At 41.2% G+C, this 25,575-nt stretch overlaps 1 protein-coding gene across 5 annotated transcripts in view; it reads right to left on the bottom strand.

The window, feature by feature from the left end:
• Nucleotides 1-357: 357 nt before the first annotated feature.
• Nucleotides 358-25,575, bottom strand: part of LOC133107945 (metastasis-associated protein MTA1-like) — a 61,701-nt gene continuing 36,483 nt past the window's right edge. For 2 of the 5 annotated variants that reach the window (XM_061217284.1, XM_061217281.1), the window contains exons 9-20: nucleotides 22,241-22,429; nucleotides 20,970-21,044; nucleotides 20,105-20,163; nucleotides 19,751-19,866; nucleotides 17,667-17,818; nucleotides 16,306-16,510; nucleotides 14,434-14,517; nucleotides 13,525-13,683; nucleotides 12,953-12,991; nucleotides 9,280-9,311; nucleotides 5,948-6,102; nucleotides 358-2,931 (exon numbers count right to left, since the gene is read on the bottom strand). In XM_061217284.1, the coding sequence (XP_061073268.1) occupies nucleotides 2,787-2,931; nucleotides 5,948-6,102; nucleotides 9,280-9,311; nucleotides 12,953-12,991; nucleotides 13,525-13,683; nucleotides 14,434-14,517; nucleotides 16,306-16,510; nucleotides 17,667-17,818; nucleotides 19,751-19,866; nucleotides 20,105-20,163; nucleotides 20,970-21,044; nucleotides 22,241-22,429 (1,410 nt within the window). In that variant the 3' untranslated portion in view covers nucleotides 358-2,786. The remainder of the gene's footprint in view (nucleotides 2,932-5,947; nucleotides 6,103-9,279; nucleotides 9,312-12,952; nucleotides 12,992-13,524; nucleotides 13,684-14,433; nucleotides 14,518-16,305; nucleotides 16,511-17,666; nucleotides 17,819-19,750; nucleotides 19,867-20,104; nucleotides 20,164-20,969; nucleotides 21,045-22,240; nucleotides 22,430-25,575) is intronic. The other 3 variants (XM_061217282.1, XM_061217283.1, XM_061217285.1) reach the window with 3 other exon arrangements.

Below are 25,575 nucleotides of genomic sequence, written 5' to 3'. Positions count from 1 at the left end.
CCAAGCTCATTTCCATTTTGGTGTTGCTTATTGCAAGACAGGTCCGCATTTTACCCTTTCCCAGTAGGGGTTCATTCAAAATCTCAAAATGCACTTTTTGGCCAGAAGTCTCAGAAAATCAAAAAGGATGAAAAGTGTGCTGGCTCATTCAAATTCCCTTTCACACAACATTCCGAAAACACCACACCACAGTCTGCATGGATCTGGTTTAAGACTAGCATTAGTTACAATAGAACCTGTTTTTCCCGAATAGGGGCAAAGTGTCAATTGTTTTGTTTTGTCTTTTAGCCGACAGTTTGCTGCACTTGGCTTATGTATGTCAGGCAGCAAGAATGAGGAACCAATCAACTCAAAAAATAAAATGAATAAGTGTCTTTATTGAAGAAATGGCAGGTCAGGCAGACTGGTACATTAAGTTCACCGAAGTTCATAATCGGAGTTAGGTTTCACAATTATTTTCACCTCTGGTTTAATACCTTGTGCAACAACCCCTGGCAAAGATGACAGCTGAGTCTTTTGCTTTTGTGATAAGGTTGGAGAACACATTTGAAGGAATTCTTGACCTCCATGCAGAATCATTGATATCCTTAGGTTTCTACTTATGGACCCTCCCTCAGATCACAGGTTTTTGATGGGATTTATGTCTGGAGACTGAGATGGCTATTGAAGAACGTGGTTGTTTTCACTTAACCATTTCTGTGTGGATTTTACTGTATGTTTTGAGTCATAGTCCTGCTGGACAATCTACAGATGATCATGTCTCAACTTCCTATCAGAGACAACCAAATCTTCGGCCAAAATTTCCTGGTACTTTCCCTGGACCACTGTCAGGAAAACATTTTGGCGAAACATTGGGCGAAAGGCAGGAATACACCCTGGACAGGTCACCAGTCCATCACAGCGCGCGCGCACGCACGCACTTTTATAGTGTGAGATTTAGGCTTAGAAAATACATGTAAGTGACTGACTAATAAAGAAAATGTGCACTTGTTTTGTTGTTGCCTAAAGACAACTGGCAAGTGTCACATTCAACCACCATATTAATGAATAAAACATACATTGTGCACGACAATAATTTTGGTAGTTTGAAATGAAAAAATATTTTTGTCATGTTCAAAATCATTTTCATGTTCATAATTTCTGTAAATATCAAAAGCAAATCATTACAACTACCTTACAGTTTCAGTGTTATGCTGAACACAAAATTCATGTTTTAAATTCTGAGTAACATTAAGTACATTAACAAACAAGCTAATATTGCATTGGTAATATATATGGTTTTGTATTACTAATCAATTTGATCCTGGGGCATCATTCAAACCGAGTTTGGCAAGAGTCTGGAAACCTTATGTGACGGTTCTGTACTTCTATTATATATGTTTCTGTATATGATTAGGTAATGAATTCCCTCGTGCAGACGACTGATTCCAATTGTCTTCTGCATGTTGTCTAATTACCAATGAAGGATATCCCGCACTGGCATTTCAGCCGAGGAGCATATTGTAGTTGTATCAATATTACTGTATATTTGCTATCAGTATGGGATTTCACCAAGACTAAATGCATAGTTATTGGAGACCACCAATATCTCAACTTGCAGGACATATTAAGGGTCAATAACTGGTTTGTAATTCAAAACATACTCATTTTTAGTTTAATGTTTTAATATACATGTTTTTCTTCATGAAGAAAGCCATAATTTCATGAAACAGCAACATTCTGACTTACTGTAGAGGTAAAAGGTGGCACATTTTCTGTCAGAACATTATACATTATTATTATAAACCAAATGTGTGTGTGTAACACTGACAAAGACATAATGTGAACAAGACAATAAACTAGTAGTACACCTTATTATCAAACAAGAAAGTCATATCCCACTCAGATCCATGTCTTTATGGTCGAGCCCCGGCTCATAAGCCCATTCGTAAATAGTCTAAAACTTCTTGCCTGGGATTTCTTCATGGGTCCTAGTTATATACGTAGTAAGTGCTTTTTCAGACTGCCAGCAGGTCTGTTTCTTGGTCCTCCCAGACAAATCCCATTTGTGGCTGGGGTCACCCATGATGTGACAGTTAACCGTCTGTTTGTTTTCAGTGAAACCTGCATCAACATCCATGTGAAAATGTGAGGGCCCTTACGGATTCCAGCTTTTGGCATGAAACAGACACTGAAAGTGAACATGCTGGTTCTGCTGAGGGAACTAAACTCGTTATATCCATACATTGAGAAGCAGCATTATGTTGGCATCATGGGATGCGACCAAGAATGTGGTATCAAATGTACTGTGGACAGACCAATGGCAGGCACGTTGCACACTCACAGTGGATGGACCAAAACAATCACATCCCATGTCATGTTCTGTACAGCCAGTAGACGACAGCTCTTTCTCAAGCAGGATGGGTGGTTAGAGGATTAAAAAGGTCAATGAAAGCGAACAGTCTGTACAAAGAGTTCAGTTACATCTGCCTCTCATCAACAACTGTCCCACAGGCAGCAGCAGCTCTGTCCTGGAACTTCATTTCACACAATGCCAACCATTCACATCTTCCAGGGAAGGCTTAGCAAGCAGGGATTAATACCATAGAAATATACAAATATTTACAAATATGTCTACTCAATGACATTCTCTCCAATGTTGACATGGCTGTCCACAAAAAAGACAAAATACAAAGAAAAGAAGAAGAATGTTCCTCTACCCAACTGAAACATTTTGGGGCCAAGAGCTCTGGGTGGCCGAGTCTCTACTCCACCAGGAAGGAATGGGACATGTGAAGAGTCTTGGGCTAATCCTCAATAACGATGGGCTCCTCATTGACTGGTGGCCGTGCGGGCAGCAGCTCTGAGTGGATGTGCTTGATGAAGATCGGTTTGTATGGCTGCCGGGCGGCCCTCCTGATGTCAAATGATGGTAACAGCTTCCGGACCTTTCTGCGTCAGGGACAGAGAGCAGAATGGCCGTTAAACATCGTGCAGACAACTGAGGCACATGCCTCTTACGTGTCTGGGAGTTTATTGCGCAGGTAGTATCACATTTTGGGCACACATTACAAAGAGTCTTGTGCTAAACTTAAAGATTTTGCCAGCCTAGTGACTGCAAAGTGTGGTACAGTATGTCAAAGTAAGGTCAGACTTATTAGGAGTTATAACAGACACCAGGCCATGGGGCCCCATCCACAAACTAGAAACCTTTAAAAATAGACAAATCGTAAGAAGAATATATAAAACATCCACAGACAGAATAAAAGTATTGGGTACTGGGGTTAGCGCCTCCATCAATGCTCCTGAGGCAGTAGCTCACCCATTGTTTTCTCACAAATAAAATGCACGGCCATTTGCCTGTTGCACTAAAGAAATTGCGGACTTTGTTGGTCAGCACACAGCTCCACCAGAGAGTGATGTAAGACCCATCGCTTTAGCCAGCTTGCTGTCACGCTACACTCAGCTTTGTACCTTCAATTGTACAAAGACACCGGTCAGGTTGTGAGAGAACCTGGCAACCTCTCAGGGGGGTGGAGTTTCAATTAAGAGAAACTAGGCTGTGTCATGCCTGGGTTTAGGATTGTAGTTTTAAATAACTTATTGCTCCGCCAGAATTAACCATCTGTGTCTGTGCGAGCAGAAGTTTCTGATGAAGCACCCCAATATTCTGGGGCAAAGTGTCAATTATTTTGATCATTGTTTTAGCTAGCTGTTTGCTGGGCTTGGCTTGCATATTGAAATAGTGTTGAAAGTGTTCACCAGCTGTAAACTTTAGTTCGAGAAATTGTGCCAAGACAATATAGGAACCCTTTAGTTTGCAATAGCAGACTACCCTGATGCAAAATCCAGCTATGACTAGCTTGAAATTACCTGCTACCATCTGTTTCAAAACATAGCTTGAGTTGGTCAAACCATGTTGAGTATGGGGCTGATTTGAACTGGTCAACTGGTAGCTACCAGCTGTTTCAAAACCTAGCTTGAGTAGTTTTTTCAGCAGGGTACACAGAAGATATGGACACTCTGCCCCAGAATACCGGTGTGCTTCAGTGGAAACTTCTGCTTGCGCAGACACAGTTGGCAGGTATCAGCAGTAGAATAAATAGTTTTAGATTAGAATTTTGAGTTCTAATGATGTTTGCGAGTATGTTTGCAAGTGATGTTTGGAAAGAGAGTATATTTAGATTCTATTTTTAGTTTTTTGAATGTCAACTTTCGGAGAATTGATTACCAGAAAACGAAGGCCCATAAGGGTACATTATATCACAGTGAACTGCATCTAAAAAAATGGTAAATGGTTGGCATTTATATCACACCTTCATCCAAAGCACTGTACAACAAGGTTATTATCGTTAACGAAAACGAACGAAATAACGAAAACTAAAATTGAAAAAACAATGTCGTTAACTGAAATAAATAAAAACGAAAATTAAAAGAAAAAAACGATAACTAACTGAAACTATATTGCGTGTTTAGAAAACTAACTAAAACGAACTGAAATTATAGATATAATTTCCTTCGTTTTCGTCTATGTCAATTAAATATAAGCCTCTCGGTATGATCAATTTATTCCGCTCTGGCTGTTTATCTCCAGCTGGCAGCCGCAGCACCTGAATGCGCCCTACTGTCCGTGACGTCACTGCTTTTACACAGCAGCAACTCATGGCTGCAGCAAAAGTTGGGAGAAAGCGGCAAAGTCTCATATGGGACTTTTTCGAATATGACGAGGAGAGAGATAAAAGCTAGTGTCTTGTAGTGGAAACAGACGAAATATGCGGCTTGCTGCTCAAGGGGAAAAACCCCACGAATCTAAAAGTCCATTTAAGAAGCGCGCACAAAGCGGCTAATCTCGAGTACCTCAACAAGCTAGCATCTGTGAGTAGCCCGCCGCCCCCCGAAAGAGAAGCAACATCCCGGCCAGGTGGCACGGGGACGGAGACAACTATAATGGACTGCTTTCACCGACGACCAAACAGCTGCTGGTTAGTAAATACACAGCAGTGACACACACAATGTCCATCTGTAATGCACTTTATATGTACTGTATTCATTAAGGGAGTAGTTCACCCTAAAATAAAAAGGCAGTCATGTTAACTCACCCTCATTTTGTATCTTTTTTTGAATTTTATTATACATTACTCACTCTGACCTTTTTAACTCCTGAACCTGACAAATAACCCAAAGTATGAAAAAACTAAAACTAAAACTAAAACTAATAAAAACTAAACTAAAACTATGCATTTTTGAAAATATAAAAACTAATAAAAACTAGCAAACCCACACTAAAAACTAATTAAAACTAACTGAATTGGAGGGGAAAAAGTAAAAACGAAATAAAACTAAACTAAAATGAAAAATTTAAAACTATTATAACCCTGCTGTACAATTGATGCTTCTCAATCACCCATTCACACACATACACCAACGGCAATTGGCTGCCATGCAAGGCACCAACCAGCTCGTCAGGAGCATTTAGGGGTTAGTTTTCTTGCTCAGGGATACTTTGACACACCCAGGGTGGGATTGAACCAGCAACCCTGTGACCACCAGACAACTGCTCTTACCGCCTGAGCTAATGTCGCCACCAAGGTCAAGAAAATGAGTCACATCTTGGGTGAAACTTTCTGGATGGATAGATGATACTCTGAGTACAACATTCCAACTAGGATGATTCTATTCTATTCTAAAGGGGGAAACTAGCCCTTTAATGCGTGGAGGTGACATGATAATTGCATGAGATTTCTACTCTTGTAATGTTGTAGCGAAACCAAAAGTCAAGTCAAAGTCTTTATTCACTTTGGTGCAGGTCAAACAAGCAAAGGTCAATAACAAGCAAACGGGTATGAACAGTCCAAGAACAGTGGGTCATACACAAATAAGGCAAAAGTCAAAAACAAACATTACAGTGTGAGATTACCTTTTGACACATCTGTCTGCCCCCAGGGTGGCCCCCAAGGGGCCTCCTTACCTGGTGTCGCCGGTTGCCATGAAGAAGACATCATCGGGGGCATCGATCCAGTTCATCCTGCGACCCTTGATAGGCGGGAGAGATCCCTGTTTGAGCATGCGCTGGCCCCTTTCCCCTGGCTTTCCGTTCAGGAGGTAGCTCTTGTTCATCGTGCCCTGAGGGTGAGGGGAGGGGGGGATTGATAAACTGCCATCAAATTGCCAATGGGTAAACCCACCCAAGGTTGTACTGAATAAAACCCCGTACCACTATTTGTAGCACTGCGCTTTTAACTAATCCAAGCCACAACATTCCAGCTTTGTCCTAAAATCTTACCCTAACCCTAACCGCATTGTTTCAATGCTGTGATTTCGGGTGATAATGCATAATGTACAGTGGCTGCTAGAGTCTTTTTCGCTTAAACCTTACTAGCACTTAAATAATGCTATGAAGTAGCCGGATCCTGGCTACTCTTTGAATAATGTATATGAAGCATGACATATATTGCACAGGCCTGTCATCTGATTGCATGACACAGCAGTTTGAGTATCTCGGAAACTACTGATCTCCTGGGATTTTCACGCACGACAGTCTCTAGAAGGGCAAGACTGCTCAAAGCTGACAGGAAGGTGACAGTAACACAAATAACCACACATTACAACAGTGGTATGAAGAAGAGCATCTCTGAACACATAACATGTCTAACTTCTCAGTGGATAGGCTACAGCAACAGAAGACTGAAGAAAAAGAAGAGTTTAGCAACAGAAGTGCTAAACCCAAACCACAAACCACCAACCACCACCAACCACAAACCACCACCAACAATCACCCCACGGTCAAAGTTCCCCATTCTGATGGTTGATGTGAACATTCACTGACGCTCCTGACCTGTATCTACATTATTATATGCATTGCACTGCTGCCACACTATTGGCTGATTAGATAATCGCATGAATAAGTAGGTGTAATAAATAAAATGTTCCTAATGAAGTGCTTGGTGAGTATATAGTCAGTTTACCACCCTGAAGAGTAATTATTTCCACATAACTGACTCATTCAGATTATTATCCCACTTATAGCACAGCTACCATGCCAAGGTAATGTAGTTATGGAAAATTTATTTTTAGTTGAGAAACAAAAGTATTAACCCTTGTGTTGTCTTAAGGGTAAAAAAAAAACTTGCCACTTTGTTTAACAGCAGAGAACCCATCCATCCATCCATTATCTGAACCCGCTTATCCTGAACAGGGTCACAGGGGGGCTGGAGCCTATCCCAGCATACATTGGGCGAAAGGCTGGAATACACCCTGGACAGGTCGCCAGTCCATCGCAGGGCACACACACCATTCACTCACACACTCATACCTATGGGCAATTCAGACTCTCCAATCAGCCTAACCTGCATGTCTTTGGACTGTGGGAGGAAACCTACGCAGACACAGGGAGAACATGCAAACTCTGCACAGAGAGGCCCCGGCCGACAGGGATTTGAACCCAGGACCAGTGCTACCCACTGCACCATCTGTGCCACCAGCAGAGAACCCCCTAAATTACATTTTTTCAACTTGAAATGTGATGACAAAATTTGTGATGAGTGACAGGTTGTTTCTTCATGCAAAATAGATTTGAAAAATAGAAATTCAATTAAGATGCTTTATTTTAGGGGTTTAGTGAAATTGCCTGCTGCAACTTCAAGCCAAGTGCATCATCGCTGAACACAATTCCACTAACTCACCATCGGCGAAAGGAAATAAAGCGTTAGGCTATTAACTAATGTTAGCTCGCAAAATAATAGTAAGTCATTTATAGACTTTTGACACTGCATTCCAGACATTAGTGCCATGAAACTTCCCATTTTGTACTGAAGCATAGAAAGCAATATTTCATAAGGTTGTACAGCACAGTTGTCAAAATAAGCTAGCATGTCTTATTATTGCAGCCAGTCCCGCAAAATGACATATTAAATTATTCCAGAGTTCACACTGTATGTACTTAACAGAGAATATCAGTGTACTGAATATATTTTAGCATCTCGGGCCGATCCGTATTCAAGTATATTCCTCTATGCTTGCGGTACTTTCTGTTGTTTTACAGAGTGAATTACAGACAGTAAAGGTTTGATCTCCTCACTCACTTATATGGTGTAAGTTATGTTATTATTACTGCCCAAGTTAAAGGAACAATAGGTAATTTCAAACTTCAGAAAAGAGGAATTGCAGGAACAAACACGCTCAAACCACAATACTGTTTATCCCTCCACTTCTCTTTGAACGTGCTGACGTTGAAATGCCATTAGCCAATTATCCAACCAACAGCCAATGAGCTTGAATTATTGTACAGCTATACAATGTTTTGGTACAGAGTGCCGGCCTGTCAACTGCATATTTTGAAACCCGAATTTAAGGAATATAAACACAGGCAGAGGGCGAGTCAACATGTCACTGAGCCTTTTTCAATTTACAATGGTCTTGTAACAAAGACAAAAGGTATCTATTGGTACCTACTGTACCTTGGAAATGCTTGGTTACATTATCTCCCATGGTTATCTTTCTGACAATGCAAAGTGTAGCCAAATTCAATGCAATGCATATTTTAGCTGTGAAAAAGGTCAGCAAACCTGTTCGATGAGTTTGAACCACTGCCCTTGTGGATCCCAGTCATGCACTACAGCCACTACATTACAGGCTGATTAAGTGACTACAAATTTCTAAAATGATAGGGATATTGAATAACCTTCTTCATCATGTCAGTGCCTCATACTTACTTAAAAGATAATAATAAAAGTATGTTCAAAGTAACAGTATGGAAATACTGTTATTCAAATATGTCTTCTAAATCTTCTCGTATACCGTTCACACACCCTTTTAAAACATCCATTCCACACACCCCTCTGAACCACACTCACATCAAACATCTCATACAAGCTGTCCTTTTGGAATTGAAATTACGTAGGAACGTCCTGTAATGCAATCCTGTAATCCTTTGTCTTGGTTTATCAAAATATTGAAGTGAAAATATTTTGAAATATATTATTTATTATTTATTTTATTTTTACTGAATTTCCCTCATAGTGAAGGTTTCAGTATTTCAGCATGGTTCTTGAGATTATTCCAACGGGACAAAAAAATATTTTTCTTAGGAGGATACGATGAACATATATGACATATATGTTTACATGTATGTCTGCAGCTGAATGGTCTGAACCTCATATTAATTTTCATTTTAAATCCAATGTGTGAGTACAGAGCCAAAATAACAGAAACTGTACTAATGTTCAAATGCTTATGGACTGCACTGTATACATTATATGCATATAATTATATCTAATTATAACATCATCCTGTTATACTTACAACTGGTCTTACTTGACTGTGATTTGGGAACCCTGCAAAGAAAGAAAGAACAAAAATTATACACAAGTCAGTTATGTAATCACCCTCAAATGCACCATTTAAGGACAAAGTCAGCTCTGTAACTTTTAGGACAAAGAGGGCAGCACGGATGGTGCAGTGGGTAGCGCTGCTGCCTCACAGCAAGGAGGTCCTGGGTTTGAATCCTGATCGGCCGGGGCCTCTCTGTGTGGAGTTTGCATGTTCTCCCCGTGTCTGTGTGGGTTTCCTCTGGGTACTCCAGTTTCCTCCCACAGTCCAAAGACATGCAGGTTAGGCTGATTGGGGAGTCTAAATTGCCCATAGGTGTGAGTGAATGGTGTGTGTGCCCTGCGATGGACTGGTGACCTGTCCAGGGTGTATTCCTGCCTTTCGCCCAATGTATGCTGGGATAGGCTCCAGCCCCCCTGTGACCCTGTTCAGGATAAGCGGGTTAAGATGATGGATGGATGGATGGATGGATGGATGGATGGATGGATGGATGGATGGATGGTATTGTTTTATCCATTTGGCTCTGTAAATTCTGCATTCTCAGATTGTGTTATGTTTCTGAGTATTGTCTGTTAGTTAGTATTGTATTTTTGTAAATGCATTATTTTTCATTATCATGTCTGGTTTTCTGTTTACATTCATATTCATTGCACTTGTCTTCCTCTGTAATGTCTGTGTCTTTATGTATTTTGGAGCCCGAGTCACTTTCTTGTCTGCATGATTCACTATTCAGGAATTTTCGGGTTTCCCACAAAATTTACTTCCTGCTTTTTCTCCATTCATGTTTGTAGATAACACTTATAAAATAGATTTTGTACAGTACTAATTATATTACCACACTAATTGTCTGTCTAACCAATTAACTAACAGTCATGTCGGAGGTATGGCTTTTTGCCCACAATTCTTCCATGAAGAGTGCTTCTGACCAGACTTCTCTGCACAGTAGATGGGTGTACCTGGGTCCCACTGGTTTCTGCCAATTCTGAGCTGATGGCACTGCTGGACATCTTCTGATTGCGAAGGGAAGTAAGCATGACGTGTCTTTCATCTGCTGCACTAAGTTTCATTGGCCGACCACTGCGTCTACTGTCCTCAACTTTCCCGTTTCTTTGTGCTTCTTCAACAGAGCTTGGACAGCACATCTGGAACCTGTCTGCCTTGAAATTTCTGCCTGGGAGAGACCTTGCTGATGCAGTATAACTAGATTATGTCATGCAGCTGTGCTCAGTCTTGCCATGGTCCATGACTTCTGACATTAAACTGTTTTCAGCAACAAAGCAGAGTTTGGCTGTTCCTCACCCAGTTTTAACCCTCCTACACAGCTGTTTCTGTTTCAGTTAATGATTCTGTTTCAACCTACATATTAAATTGATGATCATTAGCTCCTGTTTGGTATAATTGGTTAATCCGCACCTGACTATATGCCTACAAAATCCCTTTGTGCAAGTGAACCTAGAAGAATTGATGCTGGTTTGAAGGCAAAGGGTGGTCAAACCAAATATTGATTTTTATTCTGTTCACTCACTTTGCATTTTGTTAATTAATAAAAATAAACTATTAACATTTCTATTTTTGAAAGCATTCTTACTTTACAGCATTTTTTCACACCTGCCTAAAACTTACAGTACTATATATTTGTTAGATCATCCTCCCATGCCCCACCTAGTTTGTCTTATCCCTCAGTGCATTTAAACCCTATTCTCAGTAGGTCCCATTGTCAGAATGCTGATCATGATTTCAGAGCCGACTGTGTGTAAGCCTGTTATTGTTCAGATTCATGGGACACCCCTTTGCCTGATTTCGAGTTTGCCTCGCCCCTTTGGTTTTGTTTGCTAGTGATATTTGGTTTTTGATCTACAGTCTGTTCTTTCGACTACTCTCTTGCTTTGCCCTTTTGTACCTTTGCCTTTCTGCTAATTTGGATTTTTGACCCTGGACTGTACCCTTACTATTCTTTTGCTTCTCAACTTGGCACTGTGTCTATTGGATTACCTGGCTTACCTGGCAACATTTTTGGAATATTGTGGCCTGTGTTTGGGTTTCTGGCTGCAAGCATAGCAGATTTTATTTCAGTGTATTTTCATACCATGGAGGTAATTACAGTATTTATACACAGCCCGTTGTCTTGCTGTAGGTTTAAACTTGAGCAAATATAATTCTGCTGCAGCTGCTTCATCAGTCAAGACAATTGAGCCAGTATCTATGGCAGCCATACATGCCCAACCCATAACACCCCCACCACCAGATTTCACAGATAAGGGCGGTTCTTTGGATCGGTTGATTGTCAGGTGTGGAGCTGAGGTGTGGTGCAGAGAACCAGACTGAGACAGAGATGGGGTGGGAAAAAGCGACACAGCTTTACTTGACACAAGAAATTAAAAACTAACACAAGGAACTAAGTAAACAAGAGAACCGGTACACAGTTGACGCAGTATATCACATCTTAAAAATGCTAAAACTCAGTTGTTGTCTTTAAGTGTTAAAGGCTACACCTACTATCTTTAGTTTCCTGTAAATGCCAACAACAACACACACATATTTAGAATGGCACAGTAACTGAGAAGTCCCTGGTTCAGTTACCAGAAGGGAAGTCATTTAAAATATTTGGTTTTGTAATTCAGTTATCTGCCAATAAACCGCGGAAGATCAATTCCATTTATTTAATGTATTTGTAAATAACCAATAAAAGGAAGAAATACTTTCCTTTGAAAATCGAAATATCAATATGTTCTGTAAAATTCAAATACATACAAAATATTATTTCAAATGACATTTATATGAAATATAAATAGGAGTGTCTCCAAACATTTTTAATCATCTGTATTAATCATCTGACTTGAACACAACTCTTCAACATCGACAATTGTTGTTCCATGACTTTGATATGCACTGTTTTGTATGTCGCTTTGGATAAAAGCGCCCGCTAAATAACATTACATTACATTACATTAATAAATAAATAATAAATAAAATGTCACGTAATGTAATGGAATAGCATGTCTGGTAATTAAGCACAACCGAGATTAATCAGGCAATCAGCACAGCTACATAAAGAGCCTGCTTGAGTGTGAAGTGTTTGGAGTTACTGGAAAACCAGATTTTGTGATGTCTAATTGCTTGCCATAATTTTGCTTGGCAGAAAATGCACAAAGATACTAAGAGTCTGTAGAGACTACCGGCTGTTAAATTACTGTACCCAGTGGATATACCTAAGATGGTAAACACTGATAAAAGAAAATAAAATGTTATTAATGTATCAGGAAAATATAACAATTCAAGTTAGAAGTCGAGTTATTTGTATAAAGCCCCTTTTTACGCATTCAAGGTCAATAATGAACCATTCACATCACCTCTGTATATAACAAATATTTCATATATGTCACTTCACATATTTGGAGCTTTGAATTTTTATCTTTAAATCAAATAATCTACAAAGGAGTATTTAAAAATAAAATAAAACGATTTTGTTTGTATCTGTATTTTCTCCATAAATAATGGAAATAAATCCATCTGGATAACAATGAAGTATTTGACCCAGGTCTAGGATGTTGTGTAAGTTTCTGAAAGTTGCACTGAGTAAGAGCAACAGCTAAACCCAAATGTAAATGACCAGCGACTGTTCATCACAGGTGATGTCATACCATACCTCGCAATGGCATCAGCAAACGCTTCTTGATGTTAGCTACTGGGGATAAAAAAAACAAAACACTGTGAATGTTTTCACATGAGACTTGGGGACTCAGCAACTTTGCTTGTCATGTGGTGCTTGCAAATAAAGATCATTGTGCTTAGCTATTCAACTGGTGACAGATGACAGTTTAGGAGCAACAGTCTTCCTGTTTTAGCCATAACAGACAAAGCTTTCATACCAGTACAGATAAAAGGTATACAATGCACACACTGTTAATGTGCACGTACATGCAAATCCCTGCATATAGCCATCTGGGACTTCCGTTCCATGTAATATGCCATTACTGCATTATAGGAACATTTACTATGATTTCACCTGCAACAATTTTGTGCTGGTCGCTGATACAATGCCCTTACCAAAGAAGCATGCCGTCATTTTTTTTTTTTTATAAATGCCCCTTACCAAATAAGCATGGTGTAAAAAAAAATGATGAATGCCCTTACCAAAAATTGTTATATTGATAATGCCCTCATTAAAGATGAGGCCTTTGGAATGACGGGCTGCCTCTGATGGTGGGGTTGCCATACCTTCAAGGCCGTTGTGCTGCTCGTAGCTCCGCTTTCCCAGGATGGTGGTGGAGCCGTGGTTGATTACTGGCACCACGGTGGCCGGGTTCGAGCCCGATACCTGTGACGGGTGGGTGGAGGGGGGCTTCGATTTCTCCGGCTTCACGTATGGGTGCAGCTCTGAAGGCAAGACAGAGACAGACAGGCAGACAGACAGACAGACAGAGGAAAATACAATAGCTCAAAGACAATGGGTTCCAAAGACAGTAACCTGAAGGTCCGAAGCTGTGGTCATGTGCGGCTACTGTAATAGGATCCTTCTCCTAACCCTTAGTAATCTCATACACATTGAATGTGGTGTTGCATTTTGGGGTCCACACTCTCACTGCGGGAAGGACTGAGGAGGCTTCGGGTGGGAAAGACCTTGTCCCCGGGTGATGAGGCTGAAATGCTTGGATCAGTAGTCTTCATTCCTGATCCTGGAGAGCCGCAGGGTGTGTCGGCTTTTGTTGTCACTCAGCACATGATTTATCAATTGAAGCAGCACAGTCAGTTCTCACCTCACCCTGTTTCTTGGGTCTGAATTGGTTGCTGATCGAAAAGGAAAAACTAGCAGACCCTGTTTTTCTGCAGTTGAATGGTGTGATAGTGACCTTTCCACATTCTGTGCCCCAGACTCCAAACAGGTTTTACTTCTCTGATTTTTAACCTCTACAAGTACGTATTGTCTCTGCAGTATGGAATCCAGCAATACAAGCTTTTCTAAAAGCAAGGGTGCAAAACAAAGGCTGATCTATTTCAGGGTTTTTCCTGCTCTTAAGTATTTCATAAGCTCAGTTAGTTGTTGTGTCCTAAAGATTTCACTGTGCTGAAGTACAGGAGTGAAGCAGCATAACCAGCGTGAAAGCCCTGCTAAAAGAAAAGACTGACCTAAATGCTTGACGATCTTTTCCAGAGGTTTCCGTGCTGTGGGCTTCAGCTTCAGTGGTCTCACTGCCTCTGCTTTGGCTGCACCTATTTATTTACAAATGACAGGAGAGTCAAATCCAACCAAAGCTGCAGGTATGAAAACCAGGCCAAACTATTACTACTACTACTACTGCTACATTACATTATTGGCATTTGGCAGACGCTCTTATCCAGAGCGACATACAGTTGATTAGACTAAGCAGGAGACAATCCTCCCCTGGAGCAATGCAAGAGTTAAGGGCCTAACAATGCAGGGTTAAGGGCCTTGCTCAAGGGCCCAACGGCTGTGCGGATCTTATTGTGGCTACACCGGGATTAGAATCACTGACCTTGCGTGTCCCAGTCATTTACCTTAACCACTACACTACAGGCCACCTACTACTACCACTACTAATACTAATACTACTAATATGAATAATAATAATAATAATGATAATCATAATAATAATAATAATAATAATAAAGCTGAAAATGGGATAACTCAAAACAGTTGTTTCGATAAAATGGTAAAACATATGCAAGTCAATACGATAGTAAAAGCTGATTGTACTTTTGTTTCATATTCATATTTTTATCTCACACCCAAATGCTATCAGTATATACCAAAAAACATATATATTTCACTCGAGAGTGCCTGCAAAACGAATATATTTATATTATATATAAATGTGGAGGCCCCTACCAACATGTCAAGGGTTAGCAGAATATTTTGGATAATTGTGGTCCTAAATAATCTTTGATTGATATATAGAATGCTTTCAGTGTTTCAGGTAATTTATTAAAGGGTTATCGAACCTGACTATGATGATGCACAGGAATAATGCACAGGTATAATCTGAGAAATCTTTTGTAGTCCAGAAATTCTTAAACAGTAATTCTGTAATTCTTTATAGAAAAATAAATAACTGTTTTTATTTACTTACATATTACACATTTCTACACCTTTGCTGGCATTTAAACGAAGAGCGTACTAAACACAGTATGTTGTGTGATTGTCTTATGTGGAACTTGCCAATGAATTGGTGGTTCCACCAAAAAAAACCAATTCAATATGAATTTGTAATTGGGAATTAGGCATAATCAGAACATGGTCTGTTAAGTCATATTTGTTTGCCCTCAACAGAACCCTGGGGGCAGATGGTCATGTCAAAAGGGTAGTCTTGTTTTGTAATCTTGCGCCTGAGTGTTTGCTAACCAATCAGGGGAAAAAAGCAATTTAAAAAAGTGCGCAGCCAGGTACACTGAAAAGGCAGCACTGGCTCCCAGCAGATTTGGTCTTGTGGTTCGTGTAATTGTCTCTCATCTATGAGTTCCAGAATATATTTCCCTCTTTGTTTCACTCACAAAATTATACAATAACAAACTATATTTTTCAACTCAGTCCAGGGGGTTTGGAGAAAGGCAATCTTAACTGAAATACGGCCTGTAGCGTAGTGGTTAAGGCACATGACTGGGACCCGCAAGGTCGACGGTTCGATCCCCGGCGTAGCCACAATAAGATCCACACAGCCATTGGGCCTTTGAGCGAGGCCCTTAACCCTGCATTGCTCCAGGGGAGGATTGTCTCCTGCTTGGTCTTAATCAACTGTATGTTGCTCTGGATAAGAGCGTCTGCCAAATGCCATTAATTTAATGTAATGTAATGTAGTATAATGAAATAGGTCCACTGGAGCAACTCTCAGTAAAACGGAGGCCGACTGCCCACAGGGTTGCTGTTGAGGGCAGGAAGAGGCATTGCTGCCCCTAGGGTTGTTGTTGAGGGCAGGAAGAGGCAGAGTTGCCCCCAGGGCTGCTGTTGAGGGCAGGAAGGGGCACCGAGCCGCTCTGACTCACTCAGTCCGGCAGCGACGCACTCGGTCATGATGGCGGAGCCGTCGACGGGGCTGAAGGGCCGGCGGCCGGCACGCCGAGGCTGGAGCAGGGCCAGGCACTGCCGCCGTGCCATCCTGGTCAGCGCGGTGACCTGCAGGCAGAAGGCCTGCTTGGTCTTCAGCGTGTACTTAGGGTTGGCGTTCTTCACCCAGTAGCCGAACGGACTCTGCCGACACAAAGAGACACAGGGGATAGGTGAACACTGCTATCACTATAAGTACTGCATACATTAAGTCTTAATATAGTTCAACCACTCTGTACTTTATATGTCTGCATTCATGTTGTGTCCTGCCAACTGCTGCTCAAACTTCATTTACCTCTTTTTTTTAGTAAACCTGATTATGTATTTGTTATGCCAGTTACTAGTCTCTTATTGTGTGTCTTCATATTGTTTTTTCAAATCCATGCTGGGGTAAATTACGTAAACCGCTGGACCTTATAAACTTTCAATATTGCAGGCCAAATTATTTACATTCAGATGGCGTCTGATTAAGCAGCAGACTTCGGGAGATTAACTGCACTTGGAGCTTGTGTACACAGACATAACCCTCTCCACAAGCTGTTCTCTGATCCACACGTCCATACGCTGCACTATACAGACAGGCAGGTGTAAAGATAAACGTTATATCATGTTTATTTGCCAAACAGAATTTAAGTTTAATCAAAACATATAATATAATTAAGTACTCTGCCTTGTACATTAGCTGCTCACATTACATGAGCTTGTCCACGACACACCTTTCAAGAACAGTGGAGAACAGTCCAATGGGGTTCTCCTTCATGGTTTGAAAATTGTCATACAGTACATAGCACATGGTGACTTACGGTATAGAGATCAGATTTACGTTATTGAAACTCGTGGGGTAAGAAGTTCTCCAGTTCTCAACGACAGGAGCACACCTAACCTGACATGCATGTCTGTGAGGAAACCAGAGTGCCCACTTTAAACCCACACAAACAGGGAGTATCTGTCTATCTAGTTATAGGGAACAGTCATGGCCTCCAACCACCGCCCTGAAGTAAAATCCAGCTTGAAATGGGCAGTTACTAGCTCTTGCAAAACATAGCTTGAGCTGGTCAAACCACGTTGAGAATGGAGCTGGTTTGAACTGGTCAGCCAGCAACCAGCTGTGTCAAAACATCACTTGAACTGGTCAAACCACGTTGAGTACGGAGCTGGTTTGAACTGGTTTGAACAGTGTCAAAACCTAGCTTGAGCTGGTTTTTCAGTAGGGCAGCCCAAGACCAGTTTACAAAACTCTTAAACAGCATTGCAGTTATTTGGTGCAAAAAAGGCGAACTGATCTGGGATCAGCACTGACCATGCTGCTCCTGTTGGAGCTGGCCCGCTCACCCTCCAGGCGTGTGGGCATCTTCAGGCCACCGTACTTCTTCCAATAGTTCCAGCAGGAGGTGCACAATCGACACTGCATGTTTGTTGGGCCCCAGGAGTACCACTGGTAGCACTGGATCGCTACGACAAACACATAAATGGTGTTAACTGTGCTACAAACCCACTTCCCCCATCTGAAGGCCGGTTCAGATACAATATTTGTGGCCATTTTAGAATGACCGATTGGTTTTTACTTTTCATTTGATGTCATGTTTTCTACATGAAATTATGAATACATTATCAATAGAAAGACCGGAGTTTGTTAATCGGCAAGCCTGTCCAGCATTAGAGCATTGTTCTGCATGTACAGGAACATAATTTAATCATATTATGAAACCAAATGTCTCAAAAGGCTATTTTCTTGAAATAAAGGACACCGAGTCAATTTAAACATTTTTATTTCTATAAATATATAGTTTTGTCTTATGACATAAAAATGTGTGAAGGCAGAGTGTCACGTTTCAGGTCTGTCTCACCATGTTTTATGTTGATTTATGTTTATTCATGTTGTCTTAGTCACGTAGTGTCTTATCATGTATTATGTTAGTCTAGGTTTGTCATGTTGTTTAGTTTATTTCTTGTTACGATTTATTTTCTCGTCATGTCTAGTTATGTTTTCGTACGATTATATTACCTGGTTATGTTGAGTGATTATCGTCTTAGTTTCGCGTTGTGTCATGTTTTGATTTATGTTTATTGTTACGTTACTGGTCGTTGTTATGCATACACTTTTACATGTTTTTCCGCAAACCTTGCGTTCCGCCTTTTCTCTCTCTCTCTCTCTCTCTCGTTCTGTCCTTCACTCCCCTTATGCTTCTATTGGTCTATTTACTAAAACTACTAACGCTAGATCAGGATTGGGTAGAAACTAACAAGACTAATCATGTGTTCATGTTTCCTTACGTTTCTCGTGCATGTCATTTACTAATTTACTAATGCTAGGGCAGGATAGGTTTATTACTAACGATTACTAATCTCCTTGTTAAACTTGTCATCCATCGCACCTGTTTTCCATTTCCTTGCTACGCTCTTACTAATTGTCTACACCTGTCTACACCTGCATTTATAGCCCAGTCGTGCAACTGTTCACTGCGAAATTGTCTGCCTCTGTTTTTTTCACGCAACTCTTGAGCATTATTTACTGTTTGATTACACGTTACGATCCACGCCTGTTTACTGACCATCGACTATTGATTTCTGTTTTGTGACCTTCGTTTTGTTTCTCGACTACGTCCCCGCCTACCGTTTTTGTACTTTTGCCCCGCTGATTGTTTCATGGTTTCGACTCCCGCTTCGCCCACGACTATGCCTCTGCCTGCCGTCCGCCTGTTCATCTGCCCCGCTGACAGCTCTCCTGCTACCGGACCTCCCTGCACGCCTACTGACTACGAGATTGCCTCTTCCCTCGGCACCGTGCTTTTTGTTTGTTTTGTATTTGTTTGGCTGGATCTTCGTGTATGGACTTTGCTTGTATTGACTACGCTCCTGGGACTCGTCCCGAATAAAGCCCTAACGGGACTTTATTTTACTATTGTTTCTGAGTCGTGCATTTTGGGTCCAACCCCCACGCACCCGTCTCACAGAGGCTATTACACGTGCACTGAGAAAAGTGCTAAAATGTGTGAAACAAGACATCACACAAAATGGAAAAAGTAGCGGAAAAAAATACAAAGTGCAATATTTTAAAACGTACATAATTTCTTGTCACAACAAATGAATTGCGCTTCTCCCTTCCCCTGCTCCCGCTATTACACACAGTATCTGTCCACAGTATCTGTCCAATTCCACAGAAAAAGCTGATCCTCTCTTCTGTTTGAGCAGGGACTGCACACAAATCGATTGCGTTTGCACTTGTCTTTATATATTGGTATCATGTAATGTATTCAGAGAATGTTCAAAGTCGCTATTTAACTGTAACCGGACCGTAACCGGACTGTAACCGGACCGTAACCGGACTGTAACCGGACCGTAACCGGACCGTAACTGGACGGCGGCGCTAGGTTACAGACTCACAGTAGCAGCTCTCACAGACCCAGTCAGCGGAAGCGGTCTGGTTCTGGGACCCCGACCCGTTCACCAGGCCCCCCTTGCTGTTGCTGGTGCTGATCTGGTTGGGGTTTGGCTTGTTGCTGTGGAAAAGACAAGCAGAAACCCAGCCTGGTCTCAACCATGCTTTGGACTGGTTCACAGTTCATATGGGTAGCAGTGTAGTTATAATGGTTAGGGAATTGGACCCCTAAAAAAAAGGTTGCAGGTTTGAATCCCAGTTAGGGCACTTTCATTGTACCCTGGAGCAAGGCACTCAACCTGAATTGAATTGACCCCAAACATAATAGGAGGGTTAAGCTTAGAGCACTTGAGACTTACTAGTTTGGGATGTAAACTTGCTTCAGTCGGCTCTCTGCCTCAGCTGCTTTTAAGCGCTTCTGTAGGGAGGGAAAGCAAAGTGCCATTTGAGGGAGCATGGGATAGATACATCTGATCTCTCTTACAAATACATGCCAAAATGTGTTTTTAGGACACCTTACAGGTGGGTGTCCATAAGTAAGTATTTTATGCAATGCAAATGCAAAATATCTATATGATGTATAAATTCATAAACAAAGCTGAACAGCTTAACCTTTCAGTAGTCATGTAACCTTGGTGTAAGGTGTTACTATCACTGTTGATAATAGAAATCATTGTTCTAGAGTTCTTGTGTTTTTGCAATCACATACTCTTGAAACGGTTAAGTAATAATGATTAGTGAAATTCTGTTTTGTGAATCTTTGTCATCTGTTGATGCATTCATTAGCTTGTGGTTTTATTTTAATTTGTACACATATAAAGGGGATCATATTATTCAATGTTTACCAACTGATATTATACTTTTATAACTGTTTAATATAGGTTCACAGCTTTGTTTTATCATGTGTGATTGCTTTGGTAATGTCTCTTTATTCTGACAAAGACCCAAATGTTGTTACAAATTAATACATTTCCTCAGTCCTGGGCACAATGTAGGCTACAGTTGCTTGTCTGTATTCACTGACAGTAGAAAATGAGGGCTGTTTCCATGCCTTATGTCCAGACAAATGTGTGAATTGTTTACAGTGTAAATTCTGGAAGCTTCTACCCAAGTAGCCCAGTTCACATTGCAGAAATATTAATGTGCAACAAATGCATTTGTGATATAACTACCATGATTACTATATACAATGTAGACTCTGGGGACTGTACAGGAAGTACTAACCTGCTGGACATATCTATCAGTGGTCTTCCACATATAATAATATTCTATGATACTGGTTAAGGACTTCCAGGGCAGCTGAAAAAAGAAGAAAAACATGGCTGGACTTTCACTCTCTGATCCCTGGACTTTCCACCTTTGCACAGATGGAGTCTAACAGATATAATACATTCAAACTACACTGTACTGGATGAAATGCAGCCTGAATGTGCTAAAAGTGAGGGGGTCTGAATACTTTCTGAAGCCACTGTACATCTCGTTTGTAAAGGTCAGGTAATATATTTCATATTAGGATTTACAGTATATCATAACCAATGTTCTATCTGTTAAGGTCCATTTTGGGAACAGGTTTTTGTTTTGGACCTGATTCAACTAACTAACTAATCATGGTCTTAGGTGTGTTAAGTCTGATTTATACTTCCTCGCACAACCCTTCCTAGAAGTAGGGTGCAACAGAAATGAAAGTGTGGCACAATGTTTTGCATTTATACTTTGGTGAAGACTGTTGTCTATTTGATGCCAAACTGCTGTTTGTATTTGTGAGAACATGGTGGCGTCTGATGAAATTATTGAGAAAAAAGACAATACCTATGACAGTGAATTTCGGTGTTCCGTGATCTGGCTGTCCAATTAACACTGTGACCAAGTATGACGTTGTCCACGAAGCAACACAATTCTAGAAGAGTGCTACACTGAGAAAGACACTTCTTTCAGTTGAGAATATGTCATTTTTATCATTTGACACTTGTCGAAATGGTCGTGCGAGAAAGTGTAAATCAAGCATCAGCGCTGGGTTAATACAAATACCAGCACCCATATCTTCCCTTTTTGAATAAGACACACCTCATGAATATGAATAGCCTCATTAGAGTTAGAAAACTGCATTTTTCTTACAGCAGATGAGTGCACTCATTCAAATTGCTTATTTTTCTCATCTTTTTTCTTTTCCTTGCTCCTGACCCAGAAATCAGTCATGGTTTAGGTCATTTCATTCATTAAATGTTCCTTCTAGGAGCTACAAGTAGAAGTTAGGAACTCCCACTCTTTCCTTTGAACAAGGACACATCAGCAGAGGAAGTATTTTTTGTTTGGTAAGCGTGACGTATAAATGATCGACCTGTGGATCCACCTTTCCCCATCTGAAACATTTGAAAGAGCAAGGACATTCAATTTACCAACATCACATTCTAGCATGGAGCTAGTAAAAGAAAAAAGAGGATAAAAAATAAGCCATTGGTTTCCCTGCTGAACTTGGGTGACTGGGCAGGACTTACGAAGTCTTGCCGGATATCAGTGAAATCCTTGCCGTACTTCTCCAGCGCCTCCTCGAAGAGGCTGGCCTCCAATGCGCTCCACTCCTCCATCTCGTCCCGGCACAGGACAGGTCCACCCTGGGGCACCAGGACGAGGATGGCCTGGGACATGTCATAAGATGTCCCGTGGAGGGTGTCCATGGCATGAAACTGCCCAAAGGGCACGTGACACATAAACAGGGGTGAGAACTTGGAGAAAAGCTGCATTTAGTAACACTTTATTTTAGAGCCTGTAAGCCCGTCATAAGTAACATTTGGTGTCATGCGCTGGTCAGCTTGCTGACCTCCCCCTCCCGGAGCATGCATTGTTAGCCCCCACCGTTGGCACACATGCCTGTGGGGGAGAGCTAGAGAAGGATTCCTGGAGCCCCCTTCTCTCACATTCCTGACAGGTTAGAGCACAGGAATATTGGAGATGGCATAAAGATGTTTCATGATAATCCCAGGTCAGAATATAGTAATGTTTGGTGTTATTCTGATTGGTTCAGTGCGACTGCTGTAATGGTCTAGTTTTTGTAACAGTCTACCTTTGATATCATAACCATTCAGGAGCCGAGGGGAAACTGGGCAAAAGCTGTCTCTGTAGAAGCCATGTGTTTTAGCCCCCTGCCTGGTGGGCCTGGTTGTAAATTATAGATGGGTGACTCACTTTTAGGGTCAAGAACAAAAGCCTGGATTTCGGAGAAACCAAACAATCTGGGGTGTCTCCTTTCCTTTCATTCACCCAAATCAGGTTTATCCAAAAGGTATATTACCATGAGAGGCACAAATACATATTTACAGCATAATGCAGTTATCATGAAAACTCCCAACTACAGCATTCATAGATATGATGGGGCGGCCTGTAGCGTAGTGGTTAAGGTCAGGAAGGGCTGCCATTTGTGAGGGGCCTGAGAGCTGGGGTTTCAATGTTGTTTAGACTAAGGGAAAGATGTATGAGTGGTCCAAGGGCAGTTGGGTCATGGGAAAACAATCCTCCAGAACATTGGTGACCTCCCTGTGACTCCATACCTGGTCACTTCCAAGGGGGAAGAATCCGGACAATGCCACAGTGCCCTCATTTGGGCACTGCTGCCATTACACCGGTGACTGCTCTCCTAGATTAAATATTCAAAACTGCTATTAAGATAGTAAATAGACCCGATAAAACCTTGATATGATAACTGCAACATAATAAAACATAAGGGTAATCTGTTTGATAAGGATGTGATCTGGTAAAATCAAGGAATCGGATGAGATACATTTCATGCCAAATGGAGTTTAATTAACCATAGTTTCAGTAACACAAGGGAAAACCTACACGTCCTCTCTTGGTAATCATCTCATTTTCCCTACTTAACAACCCCCAAGGGTGGGGGTCTAAATTCCAGATTTGACCACCCCTCCAGGTTGATTTATGGCACTGCCGCCCGGTTTCAAACGTATGATTTGGCATAAAAGCAAGAGAGACAGACCAATCTGGGAAGATCGTATTCGACTTCCCACACAGCATATTGTACGTGTATGTAAGTATCAGGAAGATCGTATTCGACTTTCCACAAGGCATATTCTATACTCTGTGTTTGTGTGTAGTCCAAGCAGGCTAGGTATGATTATTTACTCTATCTCTCGTCTTAATTTGTGTATTTTGCCATTGATTGTGATATTTTAAAGCTAATAACCTACCTGTCTGCAAATAAACTATTTGTTTGTAAGTTGTTTGTAACTTGCGTGATCTCCATGACTCTAATTCATCTCGTACCTTTTCAGCCTAAATTACAACAGAATACTCAAGGGGAAAATGGGGGCCAAAGACTGACTGATCGGCAGTTTGGTACATTTGTGGTAGTTCTAAGCTGTGAGGCCAGCAAGTTTCTGCCCATTAAAGGATCGGTGACGCACGGCTCTTGTGATTTGGTGTGAAGGGATGGGTGTTACGGCCCTGGTTCCTGCCAAATTAACTCTAAGGAGCCCAGTTAATGCTACGCCGACCTGGGCTCGCAACTATCATGGCAGGTTTGCATGTATTGTGTTGACTGGACCCTCAGCCTCTGAGTTCTCCACCGAACTGAGATTTCAGCAGTAATGCTAATCCCGGGAGCATCTATTGAGTAATGGTGGCGCAGGTACAAGTCGAGTGTAATCACTCCTGAAGTCCGCGTAAGTTACAAACCCAAATTTCTAAATTATATTTTAAATGGAGTCAGATAAATGAGTAAAACTATAGTAACAACATGTATAGCGTACAATATGGCCCCGTTTGAGAACAGAGAATATTAAGAATTGTACTGATCCGTTTCAGGCCAGCCGTAAGCGGGATATGGGGCAGGTCAATCCATATCCGACCCATGGCAACGGACCCAGTATATTCTTAAACCTAATTGTGCTCTGTTCTTGGAAGGAGGATAATAATAACCCTACTAATGTTCTCCCAGCAACGCCAGAAGGACAAGCACGCAAAACCCCCTTCGGCCCTCGCTAAATTCCATCATTGGGTTAGCGTGGGGTTTTACAAGCCCTTTAATTATGTAGTACTTACTGGGTAAGGACACGGCTACTTGTATAATTATTAGGTAAGTACTTTGATTTCTGTAGTAAGTACTTTGAAACAGTATGAAACTATGAGTCTTTTACAATTAATAGAACAGAAGCGAAATCTAATTTTTCTAGAATTGTTTTTTAAGGTTTCAAAATAATAAAAAAAGGAAAAAGGCTCTGAGCTAAATTTTGGGAGCCCTGTCAGTAACTCCTCGGGCAACTATAACGGCTTGTAAACGCTTCCTGTAGCCACCTAAGAGTCTTTAAATTCTCGCTTTTGCTATTTTTCCCCATTCCTCCTCGCAGAACACCTGTAATAAATATTAAATATTCTTTGGCCTCCTTGCACGTATGGCATGTTTGAAATCTCTCCACAGATTTTCAAGTCTGGGGACTGCGGTGACCATTACAAAACCTTCATCTGTCTTTCCTGGAGGTACTTAATGGTTGATTTCGAGGTATGCTTTGGATCATTGGCTTGCTGGAATACCCAACATCTCTTCAACTTCAACGTTTGAACTGACCTTTGAACATTGGCCTCTAAACCTCTTGATATTTGGTGGAATCCATTCCTTTCTGAGCCCCATAATGGATCCTCCATGCTTCATTGTTGGCAAAGTGTTCTTCTCTACAATGCTTCATCCTTTTTTCTCCAAGCATACCTTCTTTGGTGGTGGCCTAAACGTTTAATTTTGGTTTTGTCAGTCCAAAGCACATTGTTCTAAAAGGCTTCAGGCTTCTCAATGTTCTCTTTTGCATACTTCAGATGCTTAATTTTG

This window comes from Conger conger, chromosome 13 (assembly GCF_963514075.1).
Source record: "Conger conger chromosome 13, fConCon1.1, whole genome shotgun sequence".
Taxonomy (NCBI): domain Eukaryota; kingdom Metazoa; phylum Chordata; class Actinopteri; order Anguilliformes; family Congridae; genus Conger; species Conger conger.
This window is presented reverse-complemented; position numbering and strand designations above follow the sequence as displayed.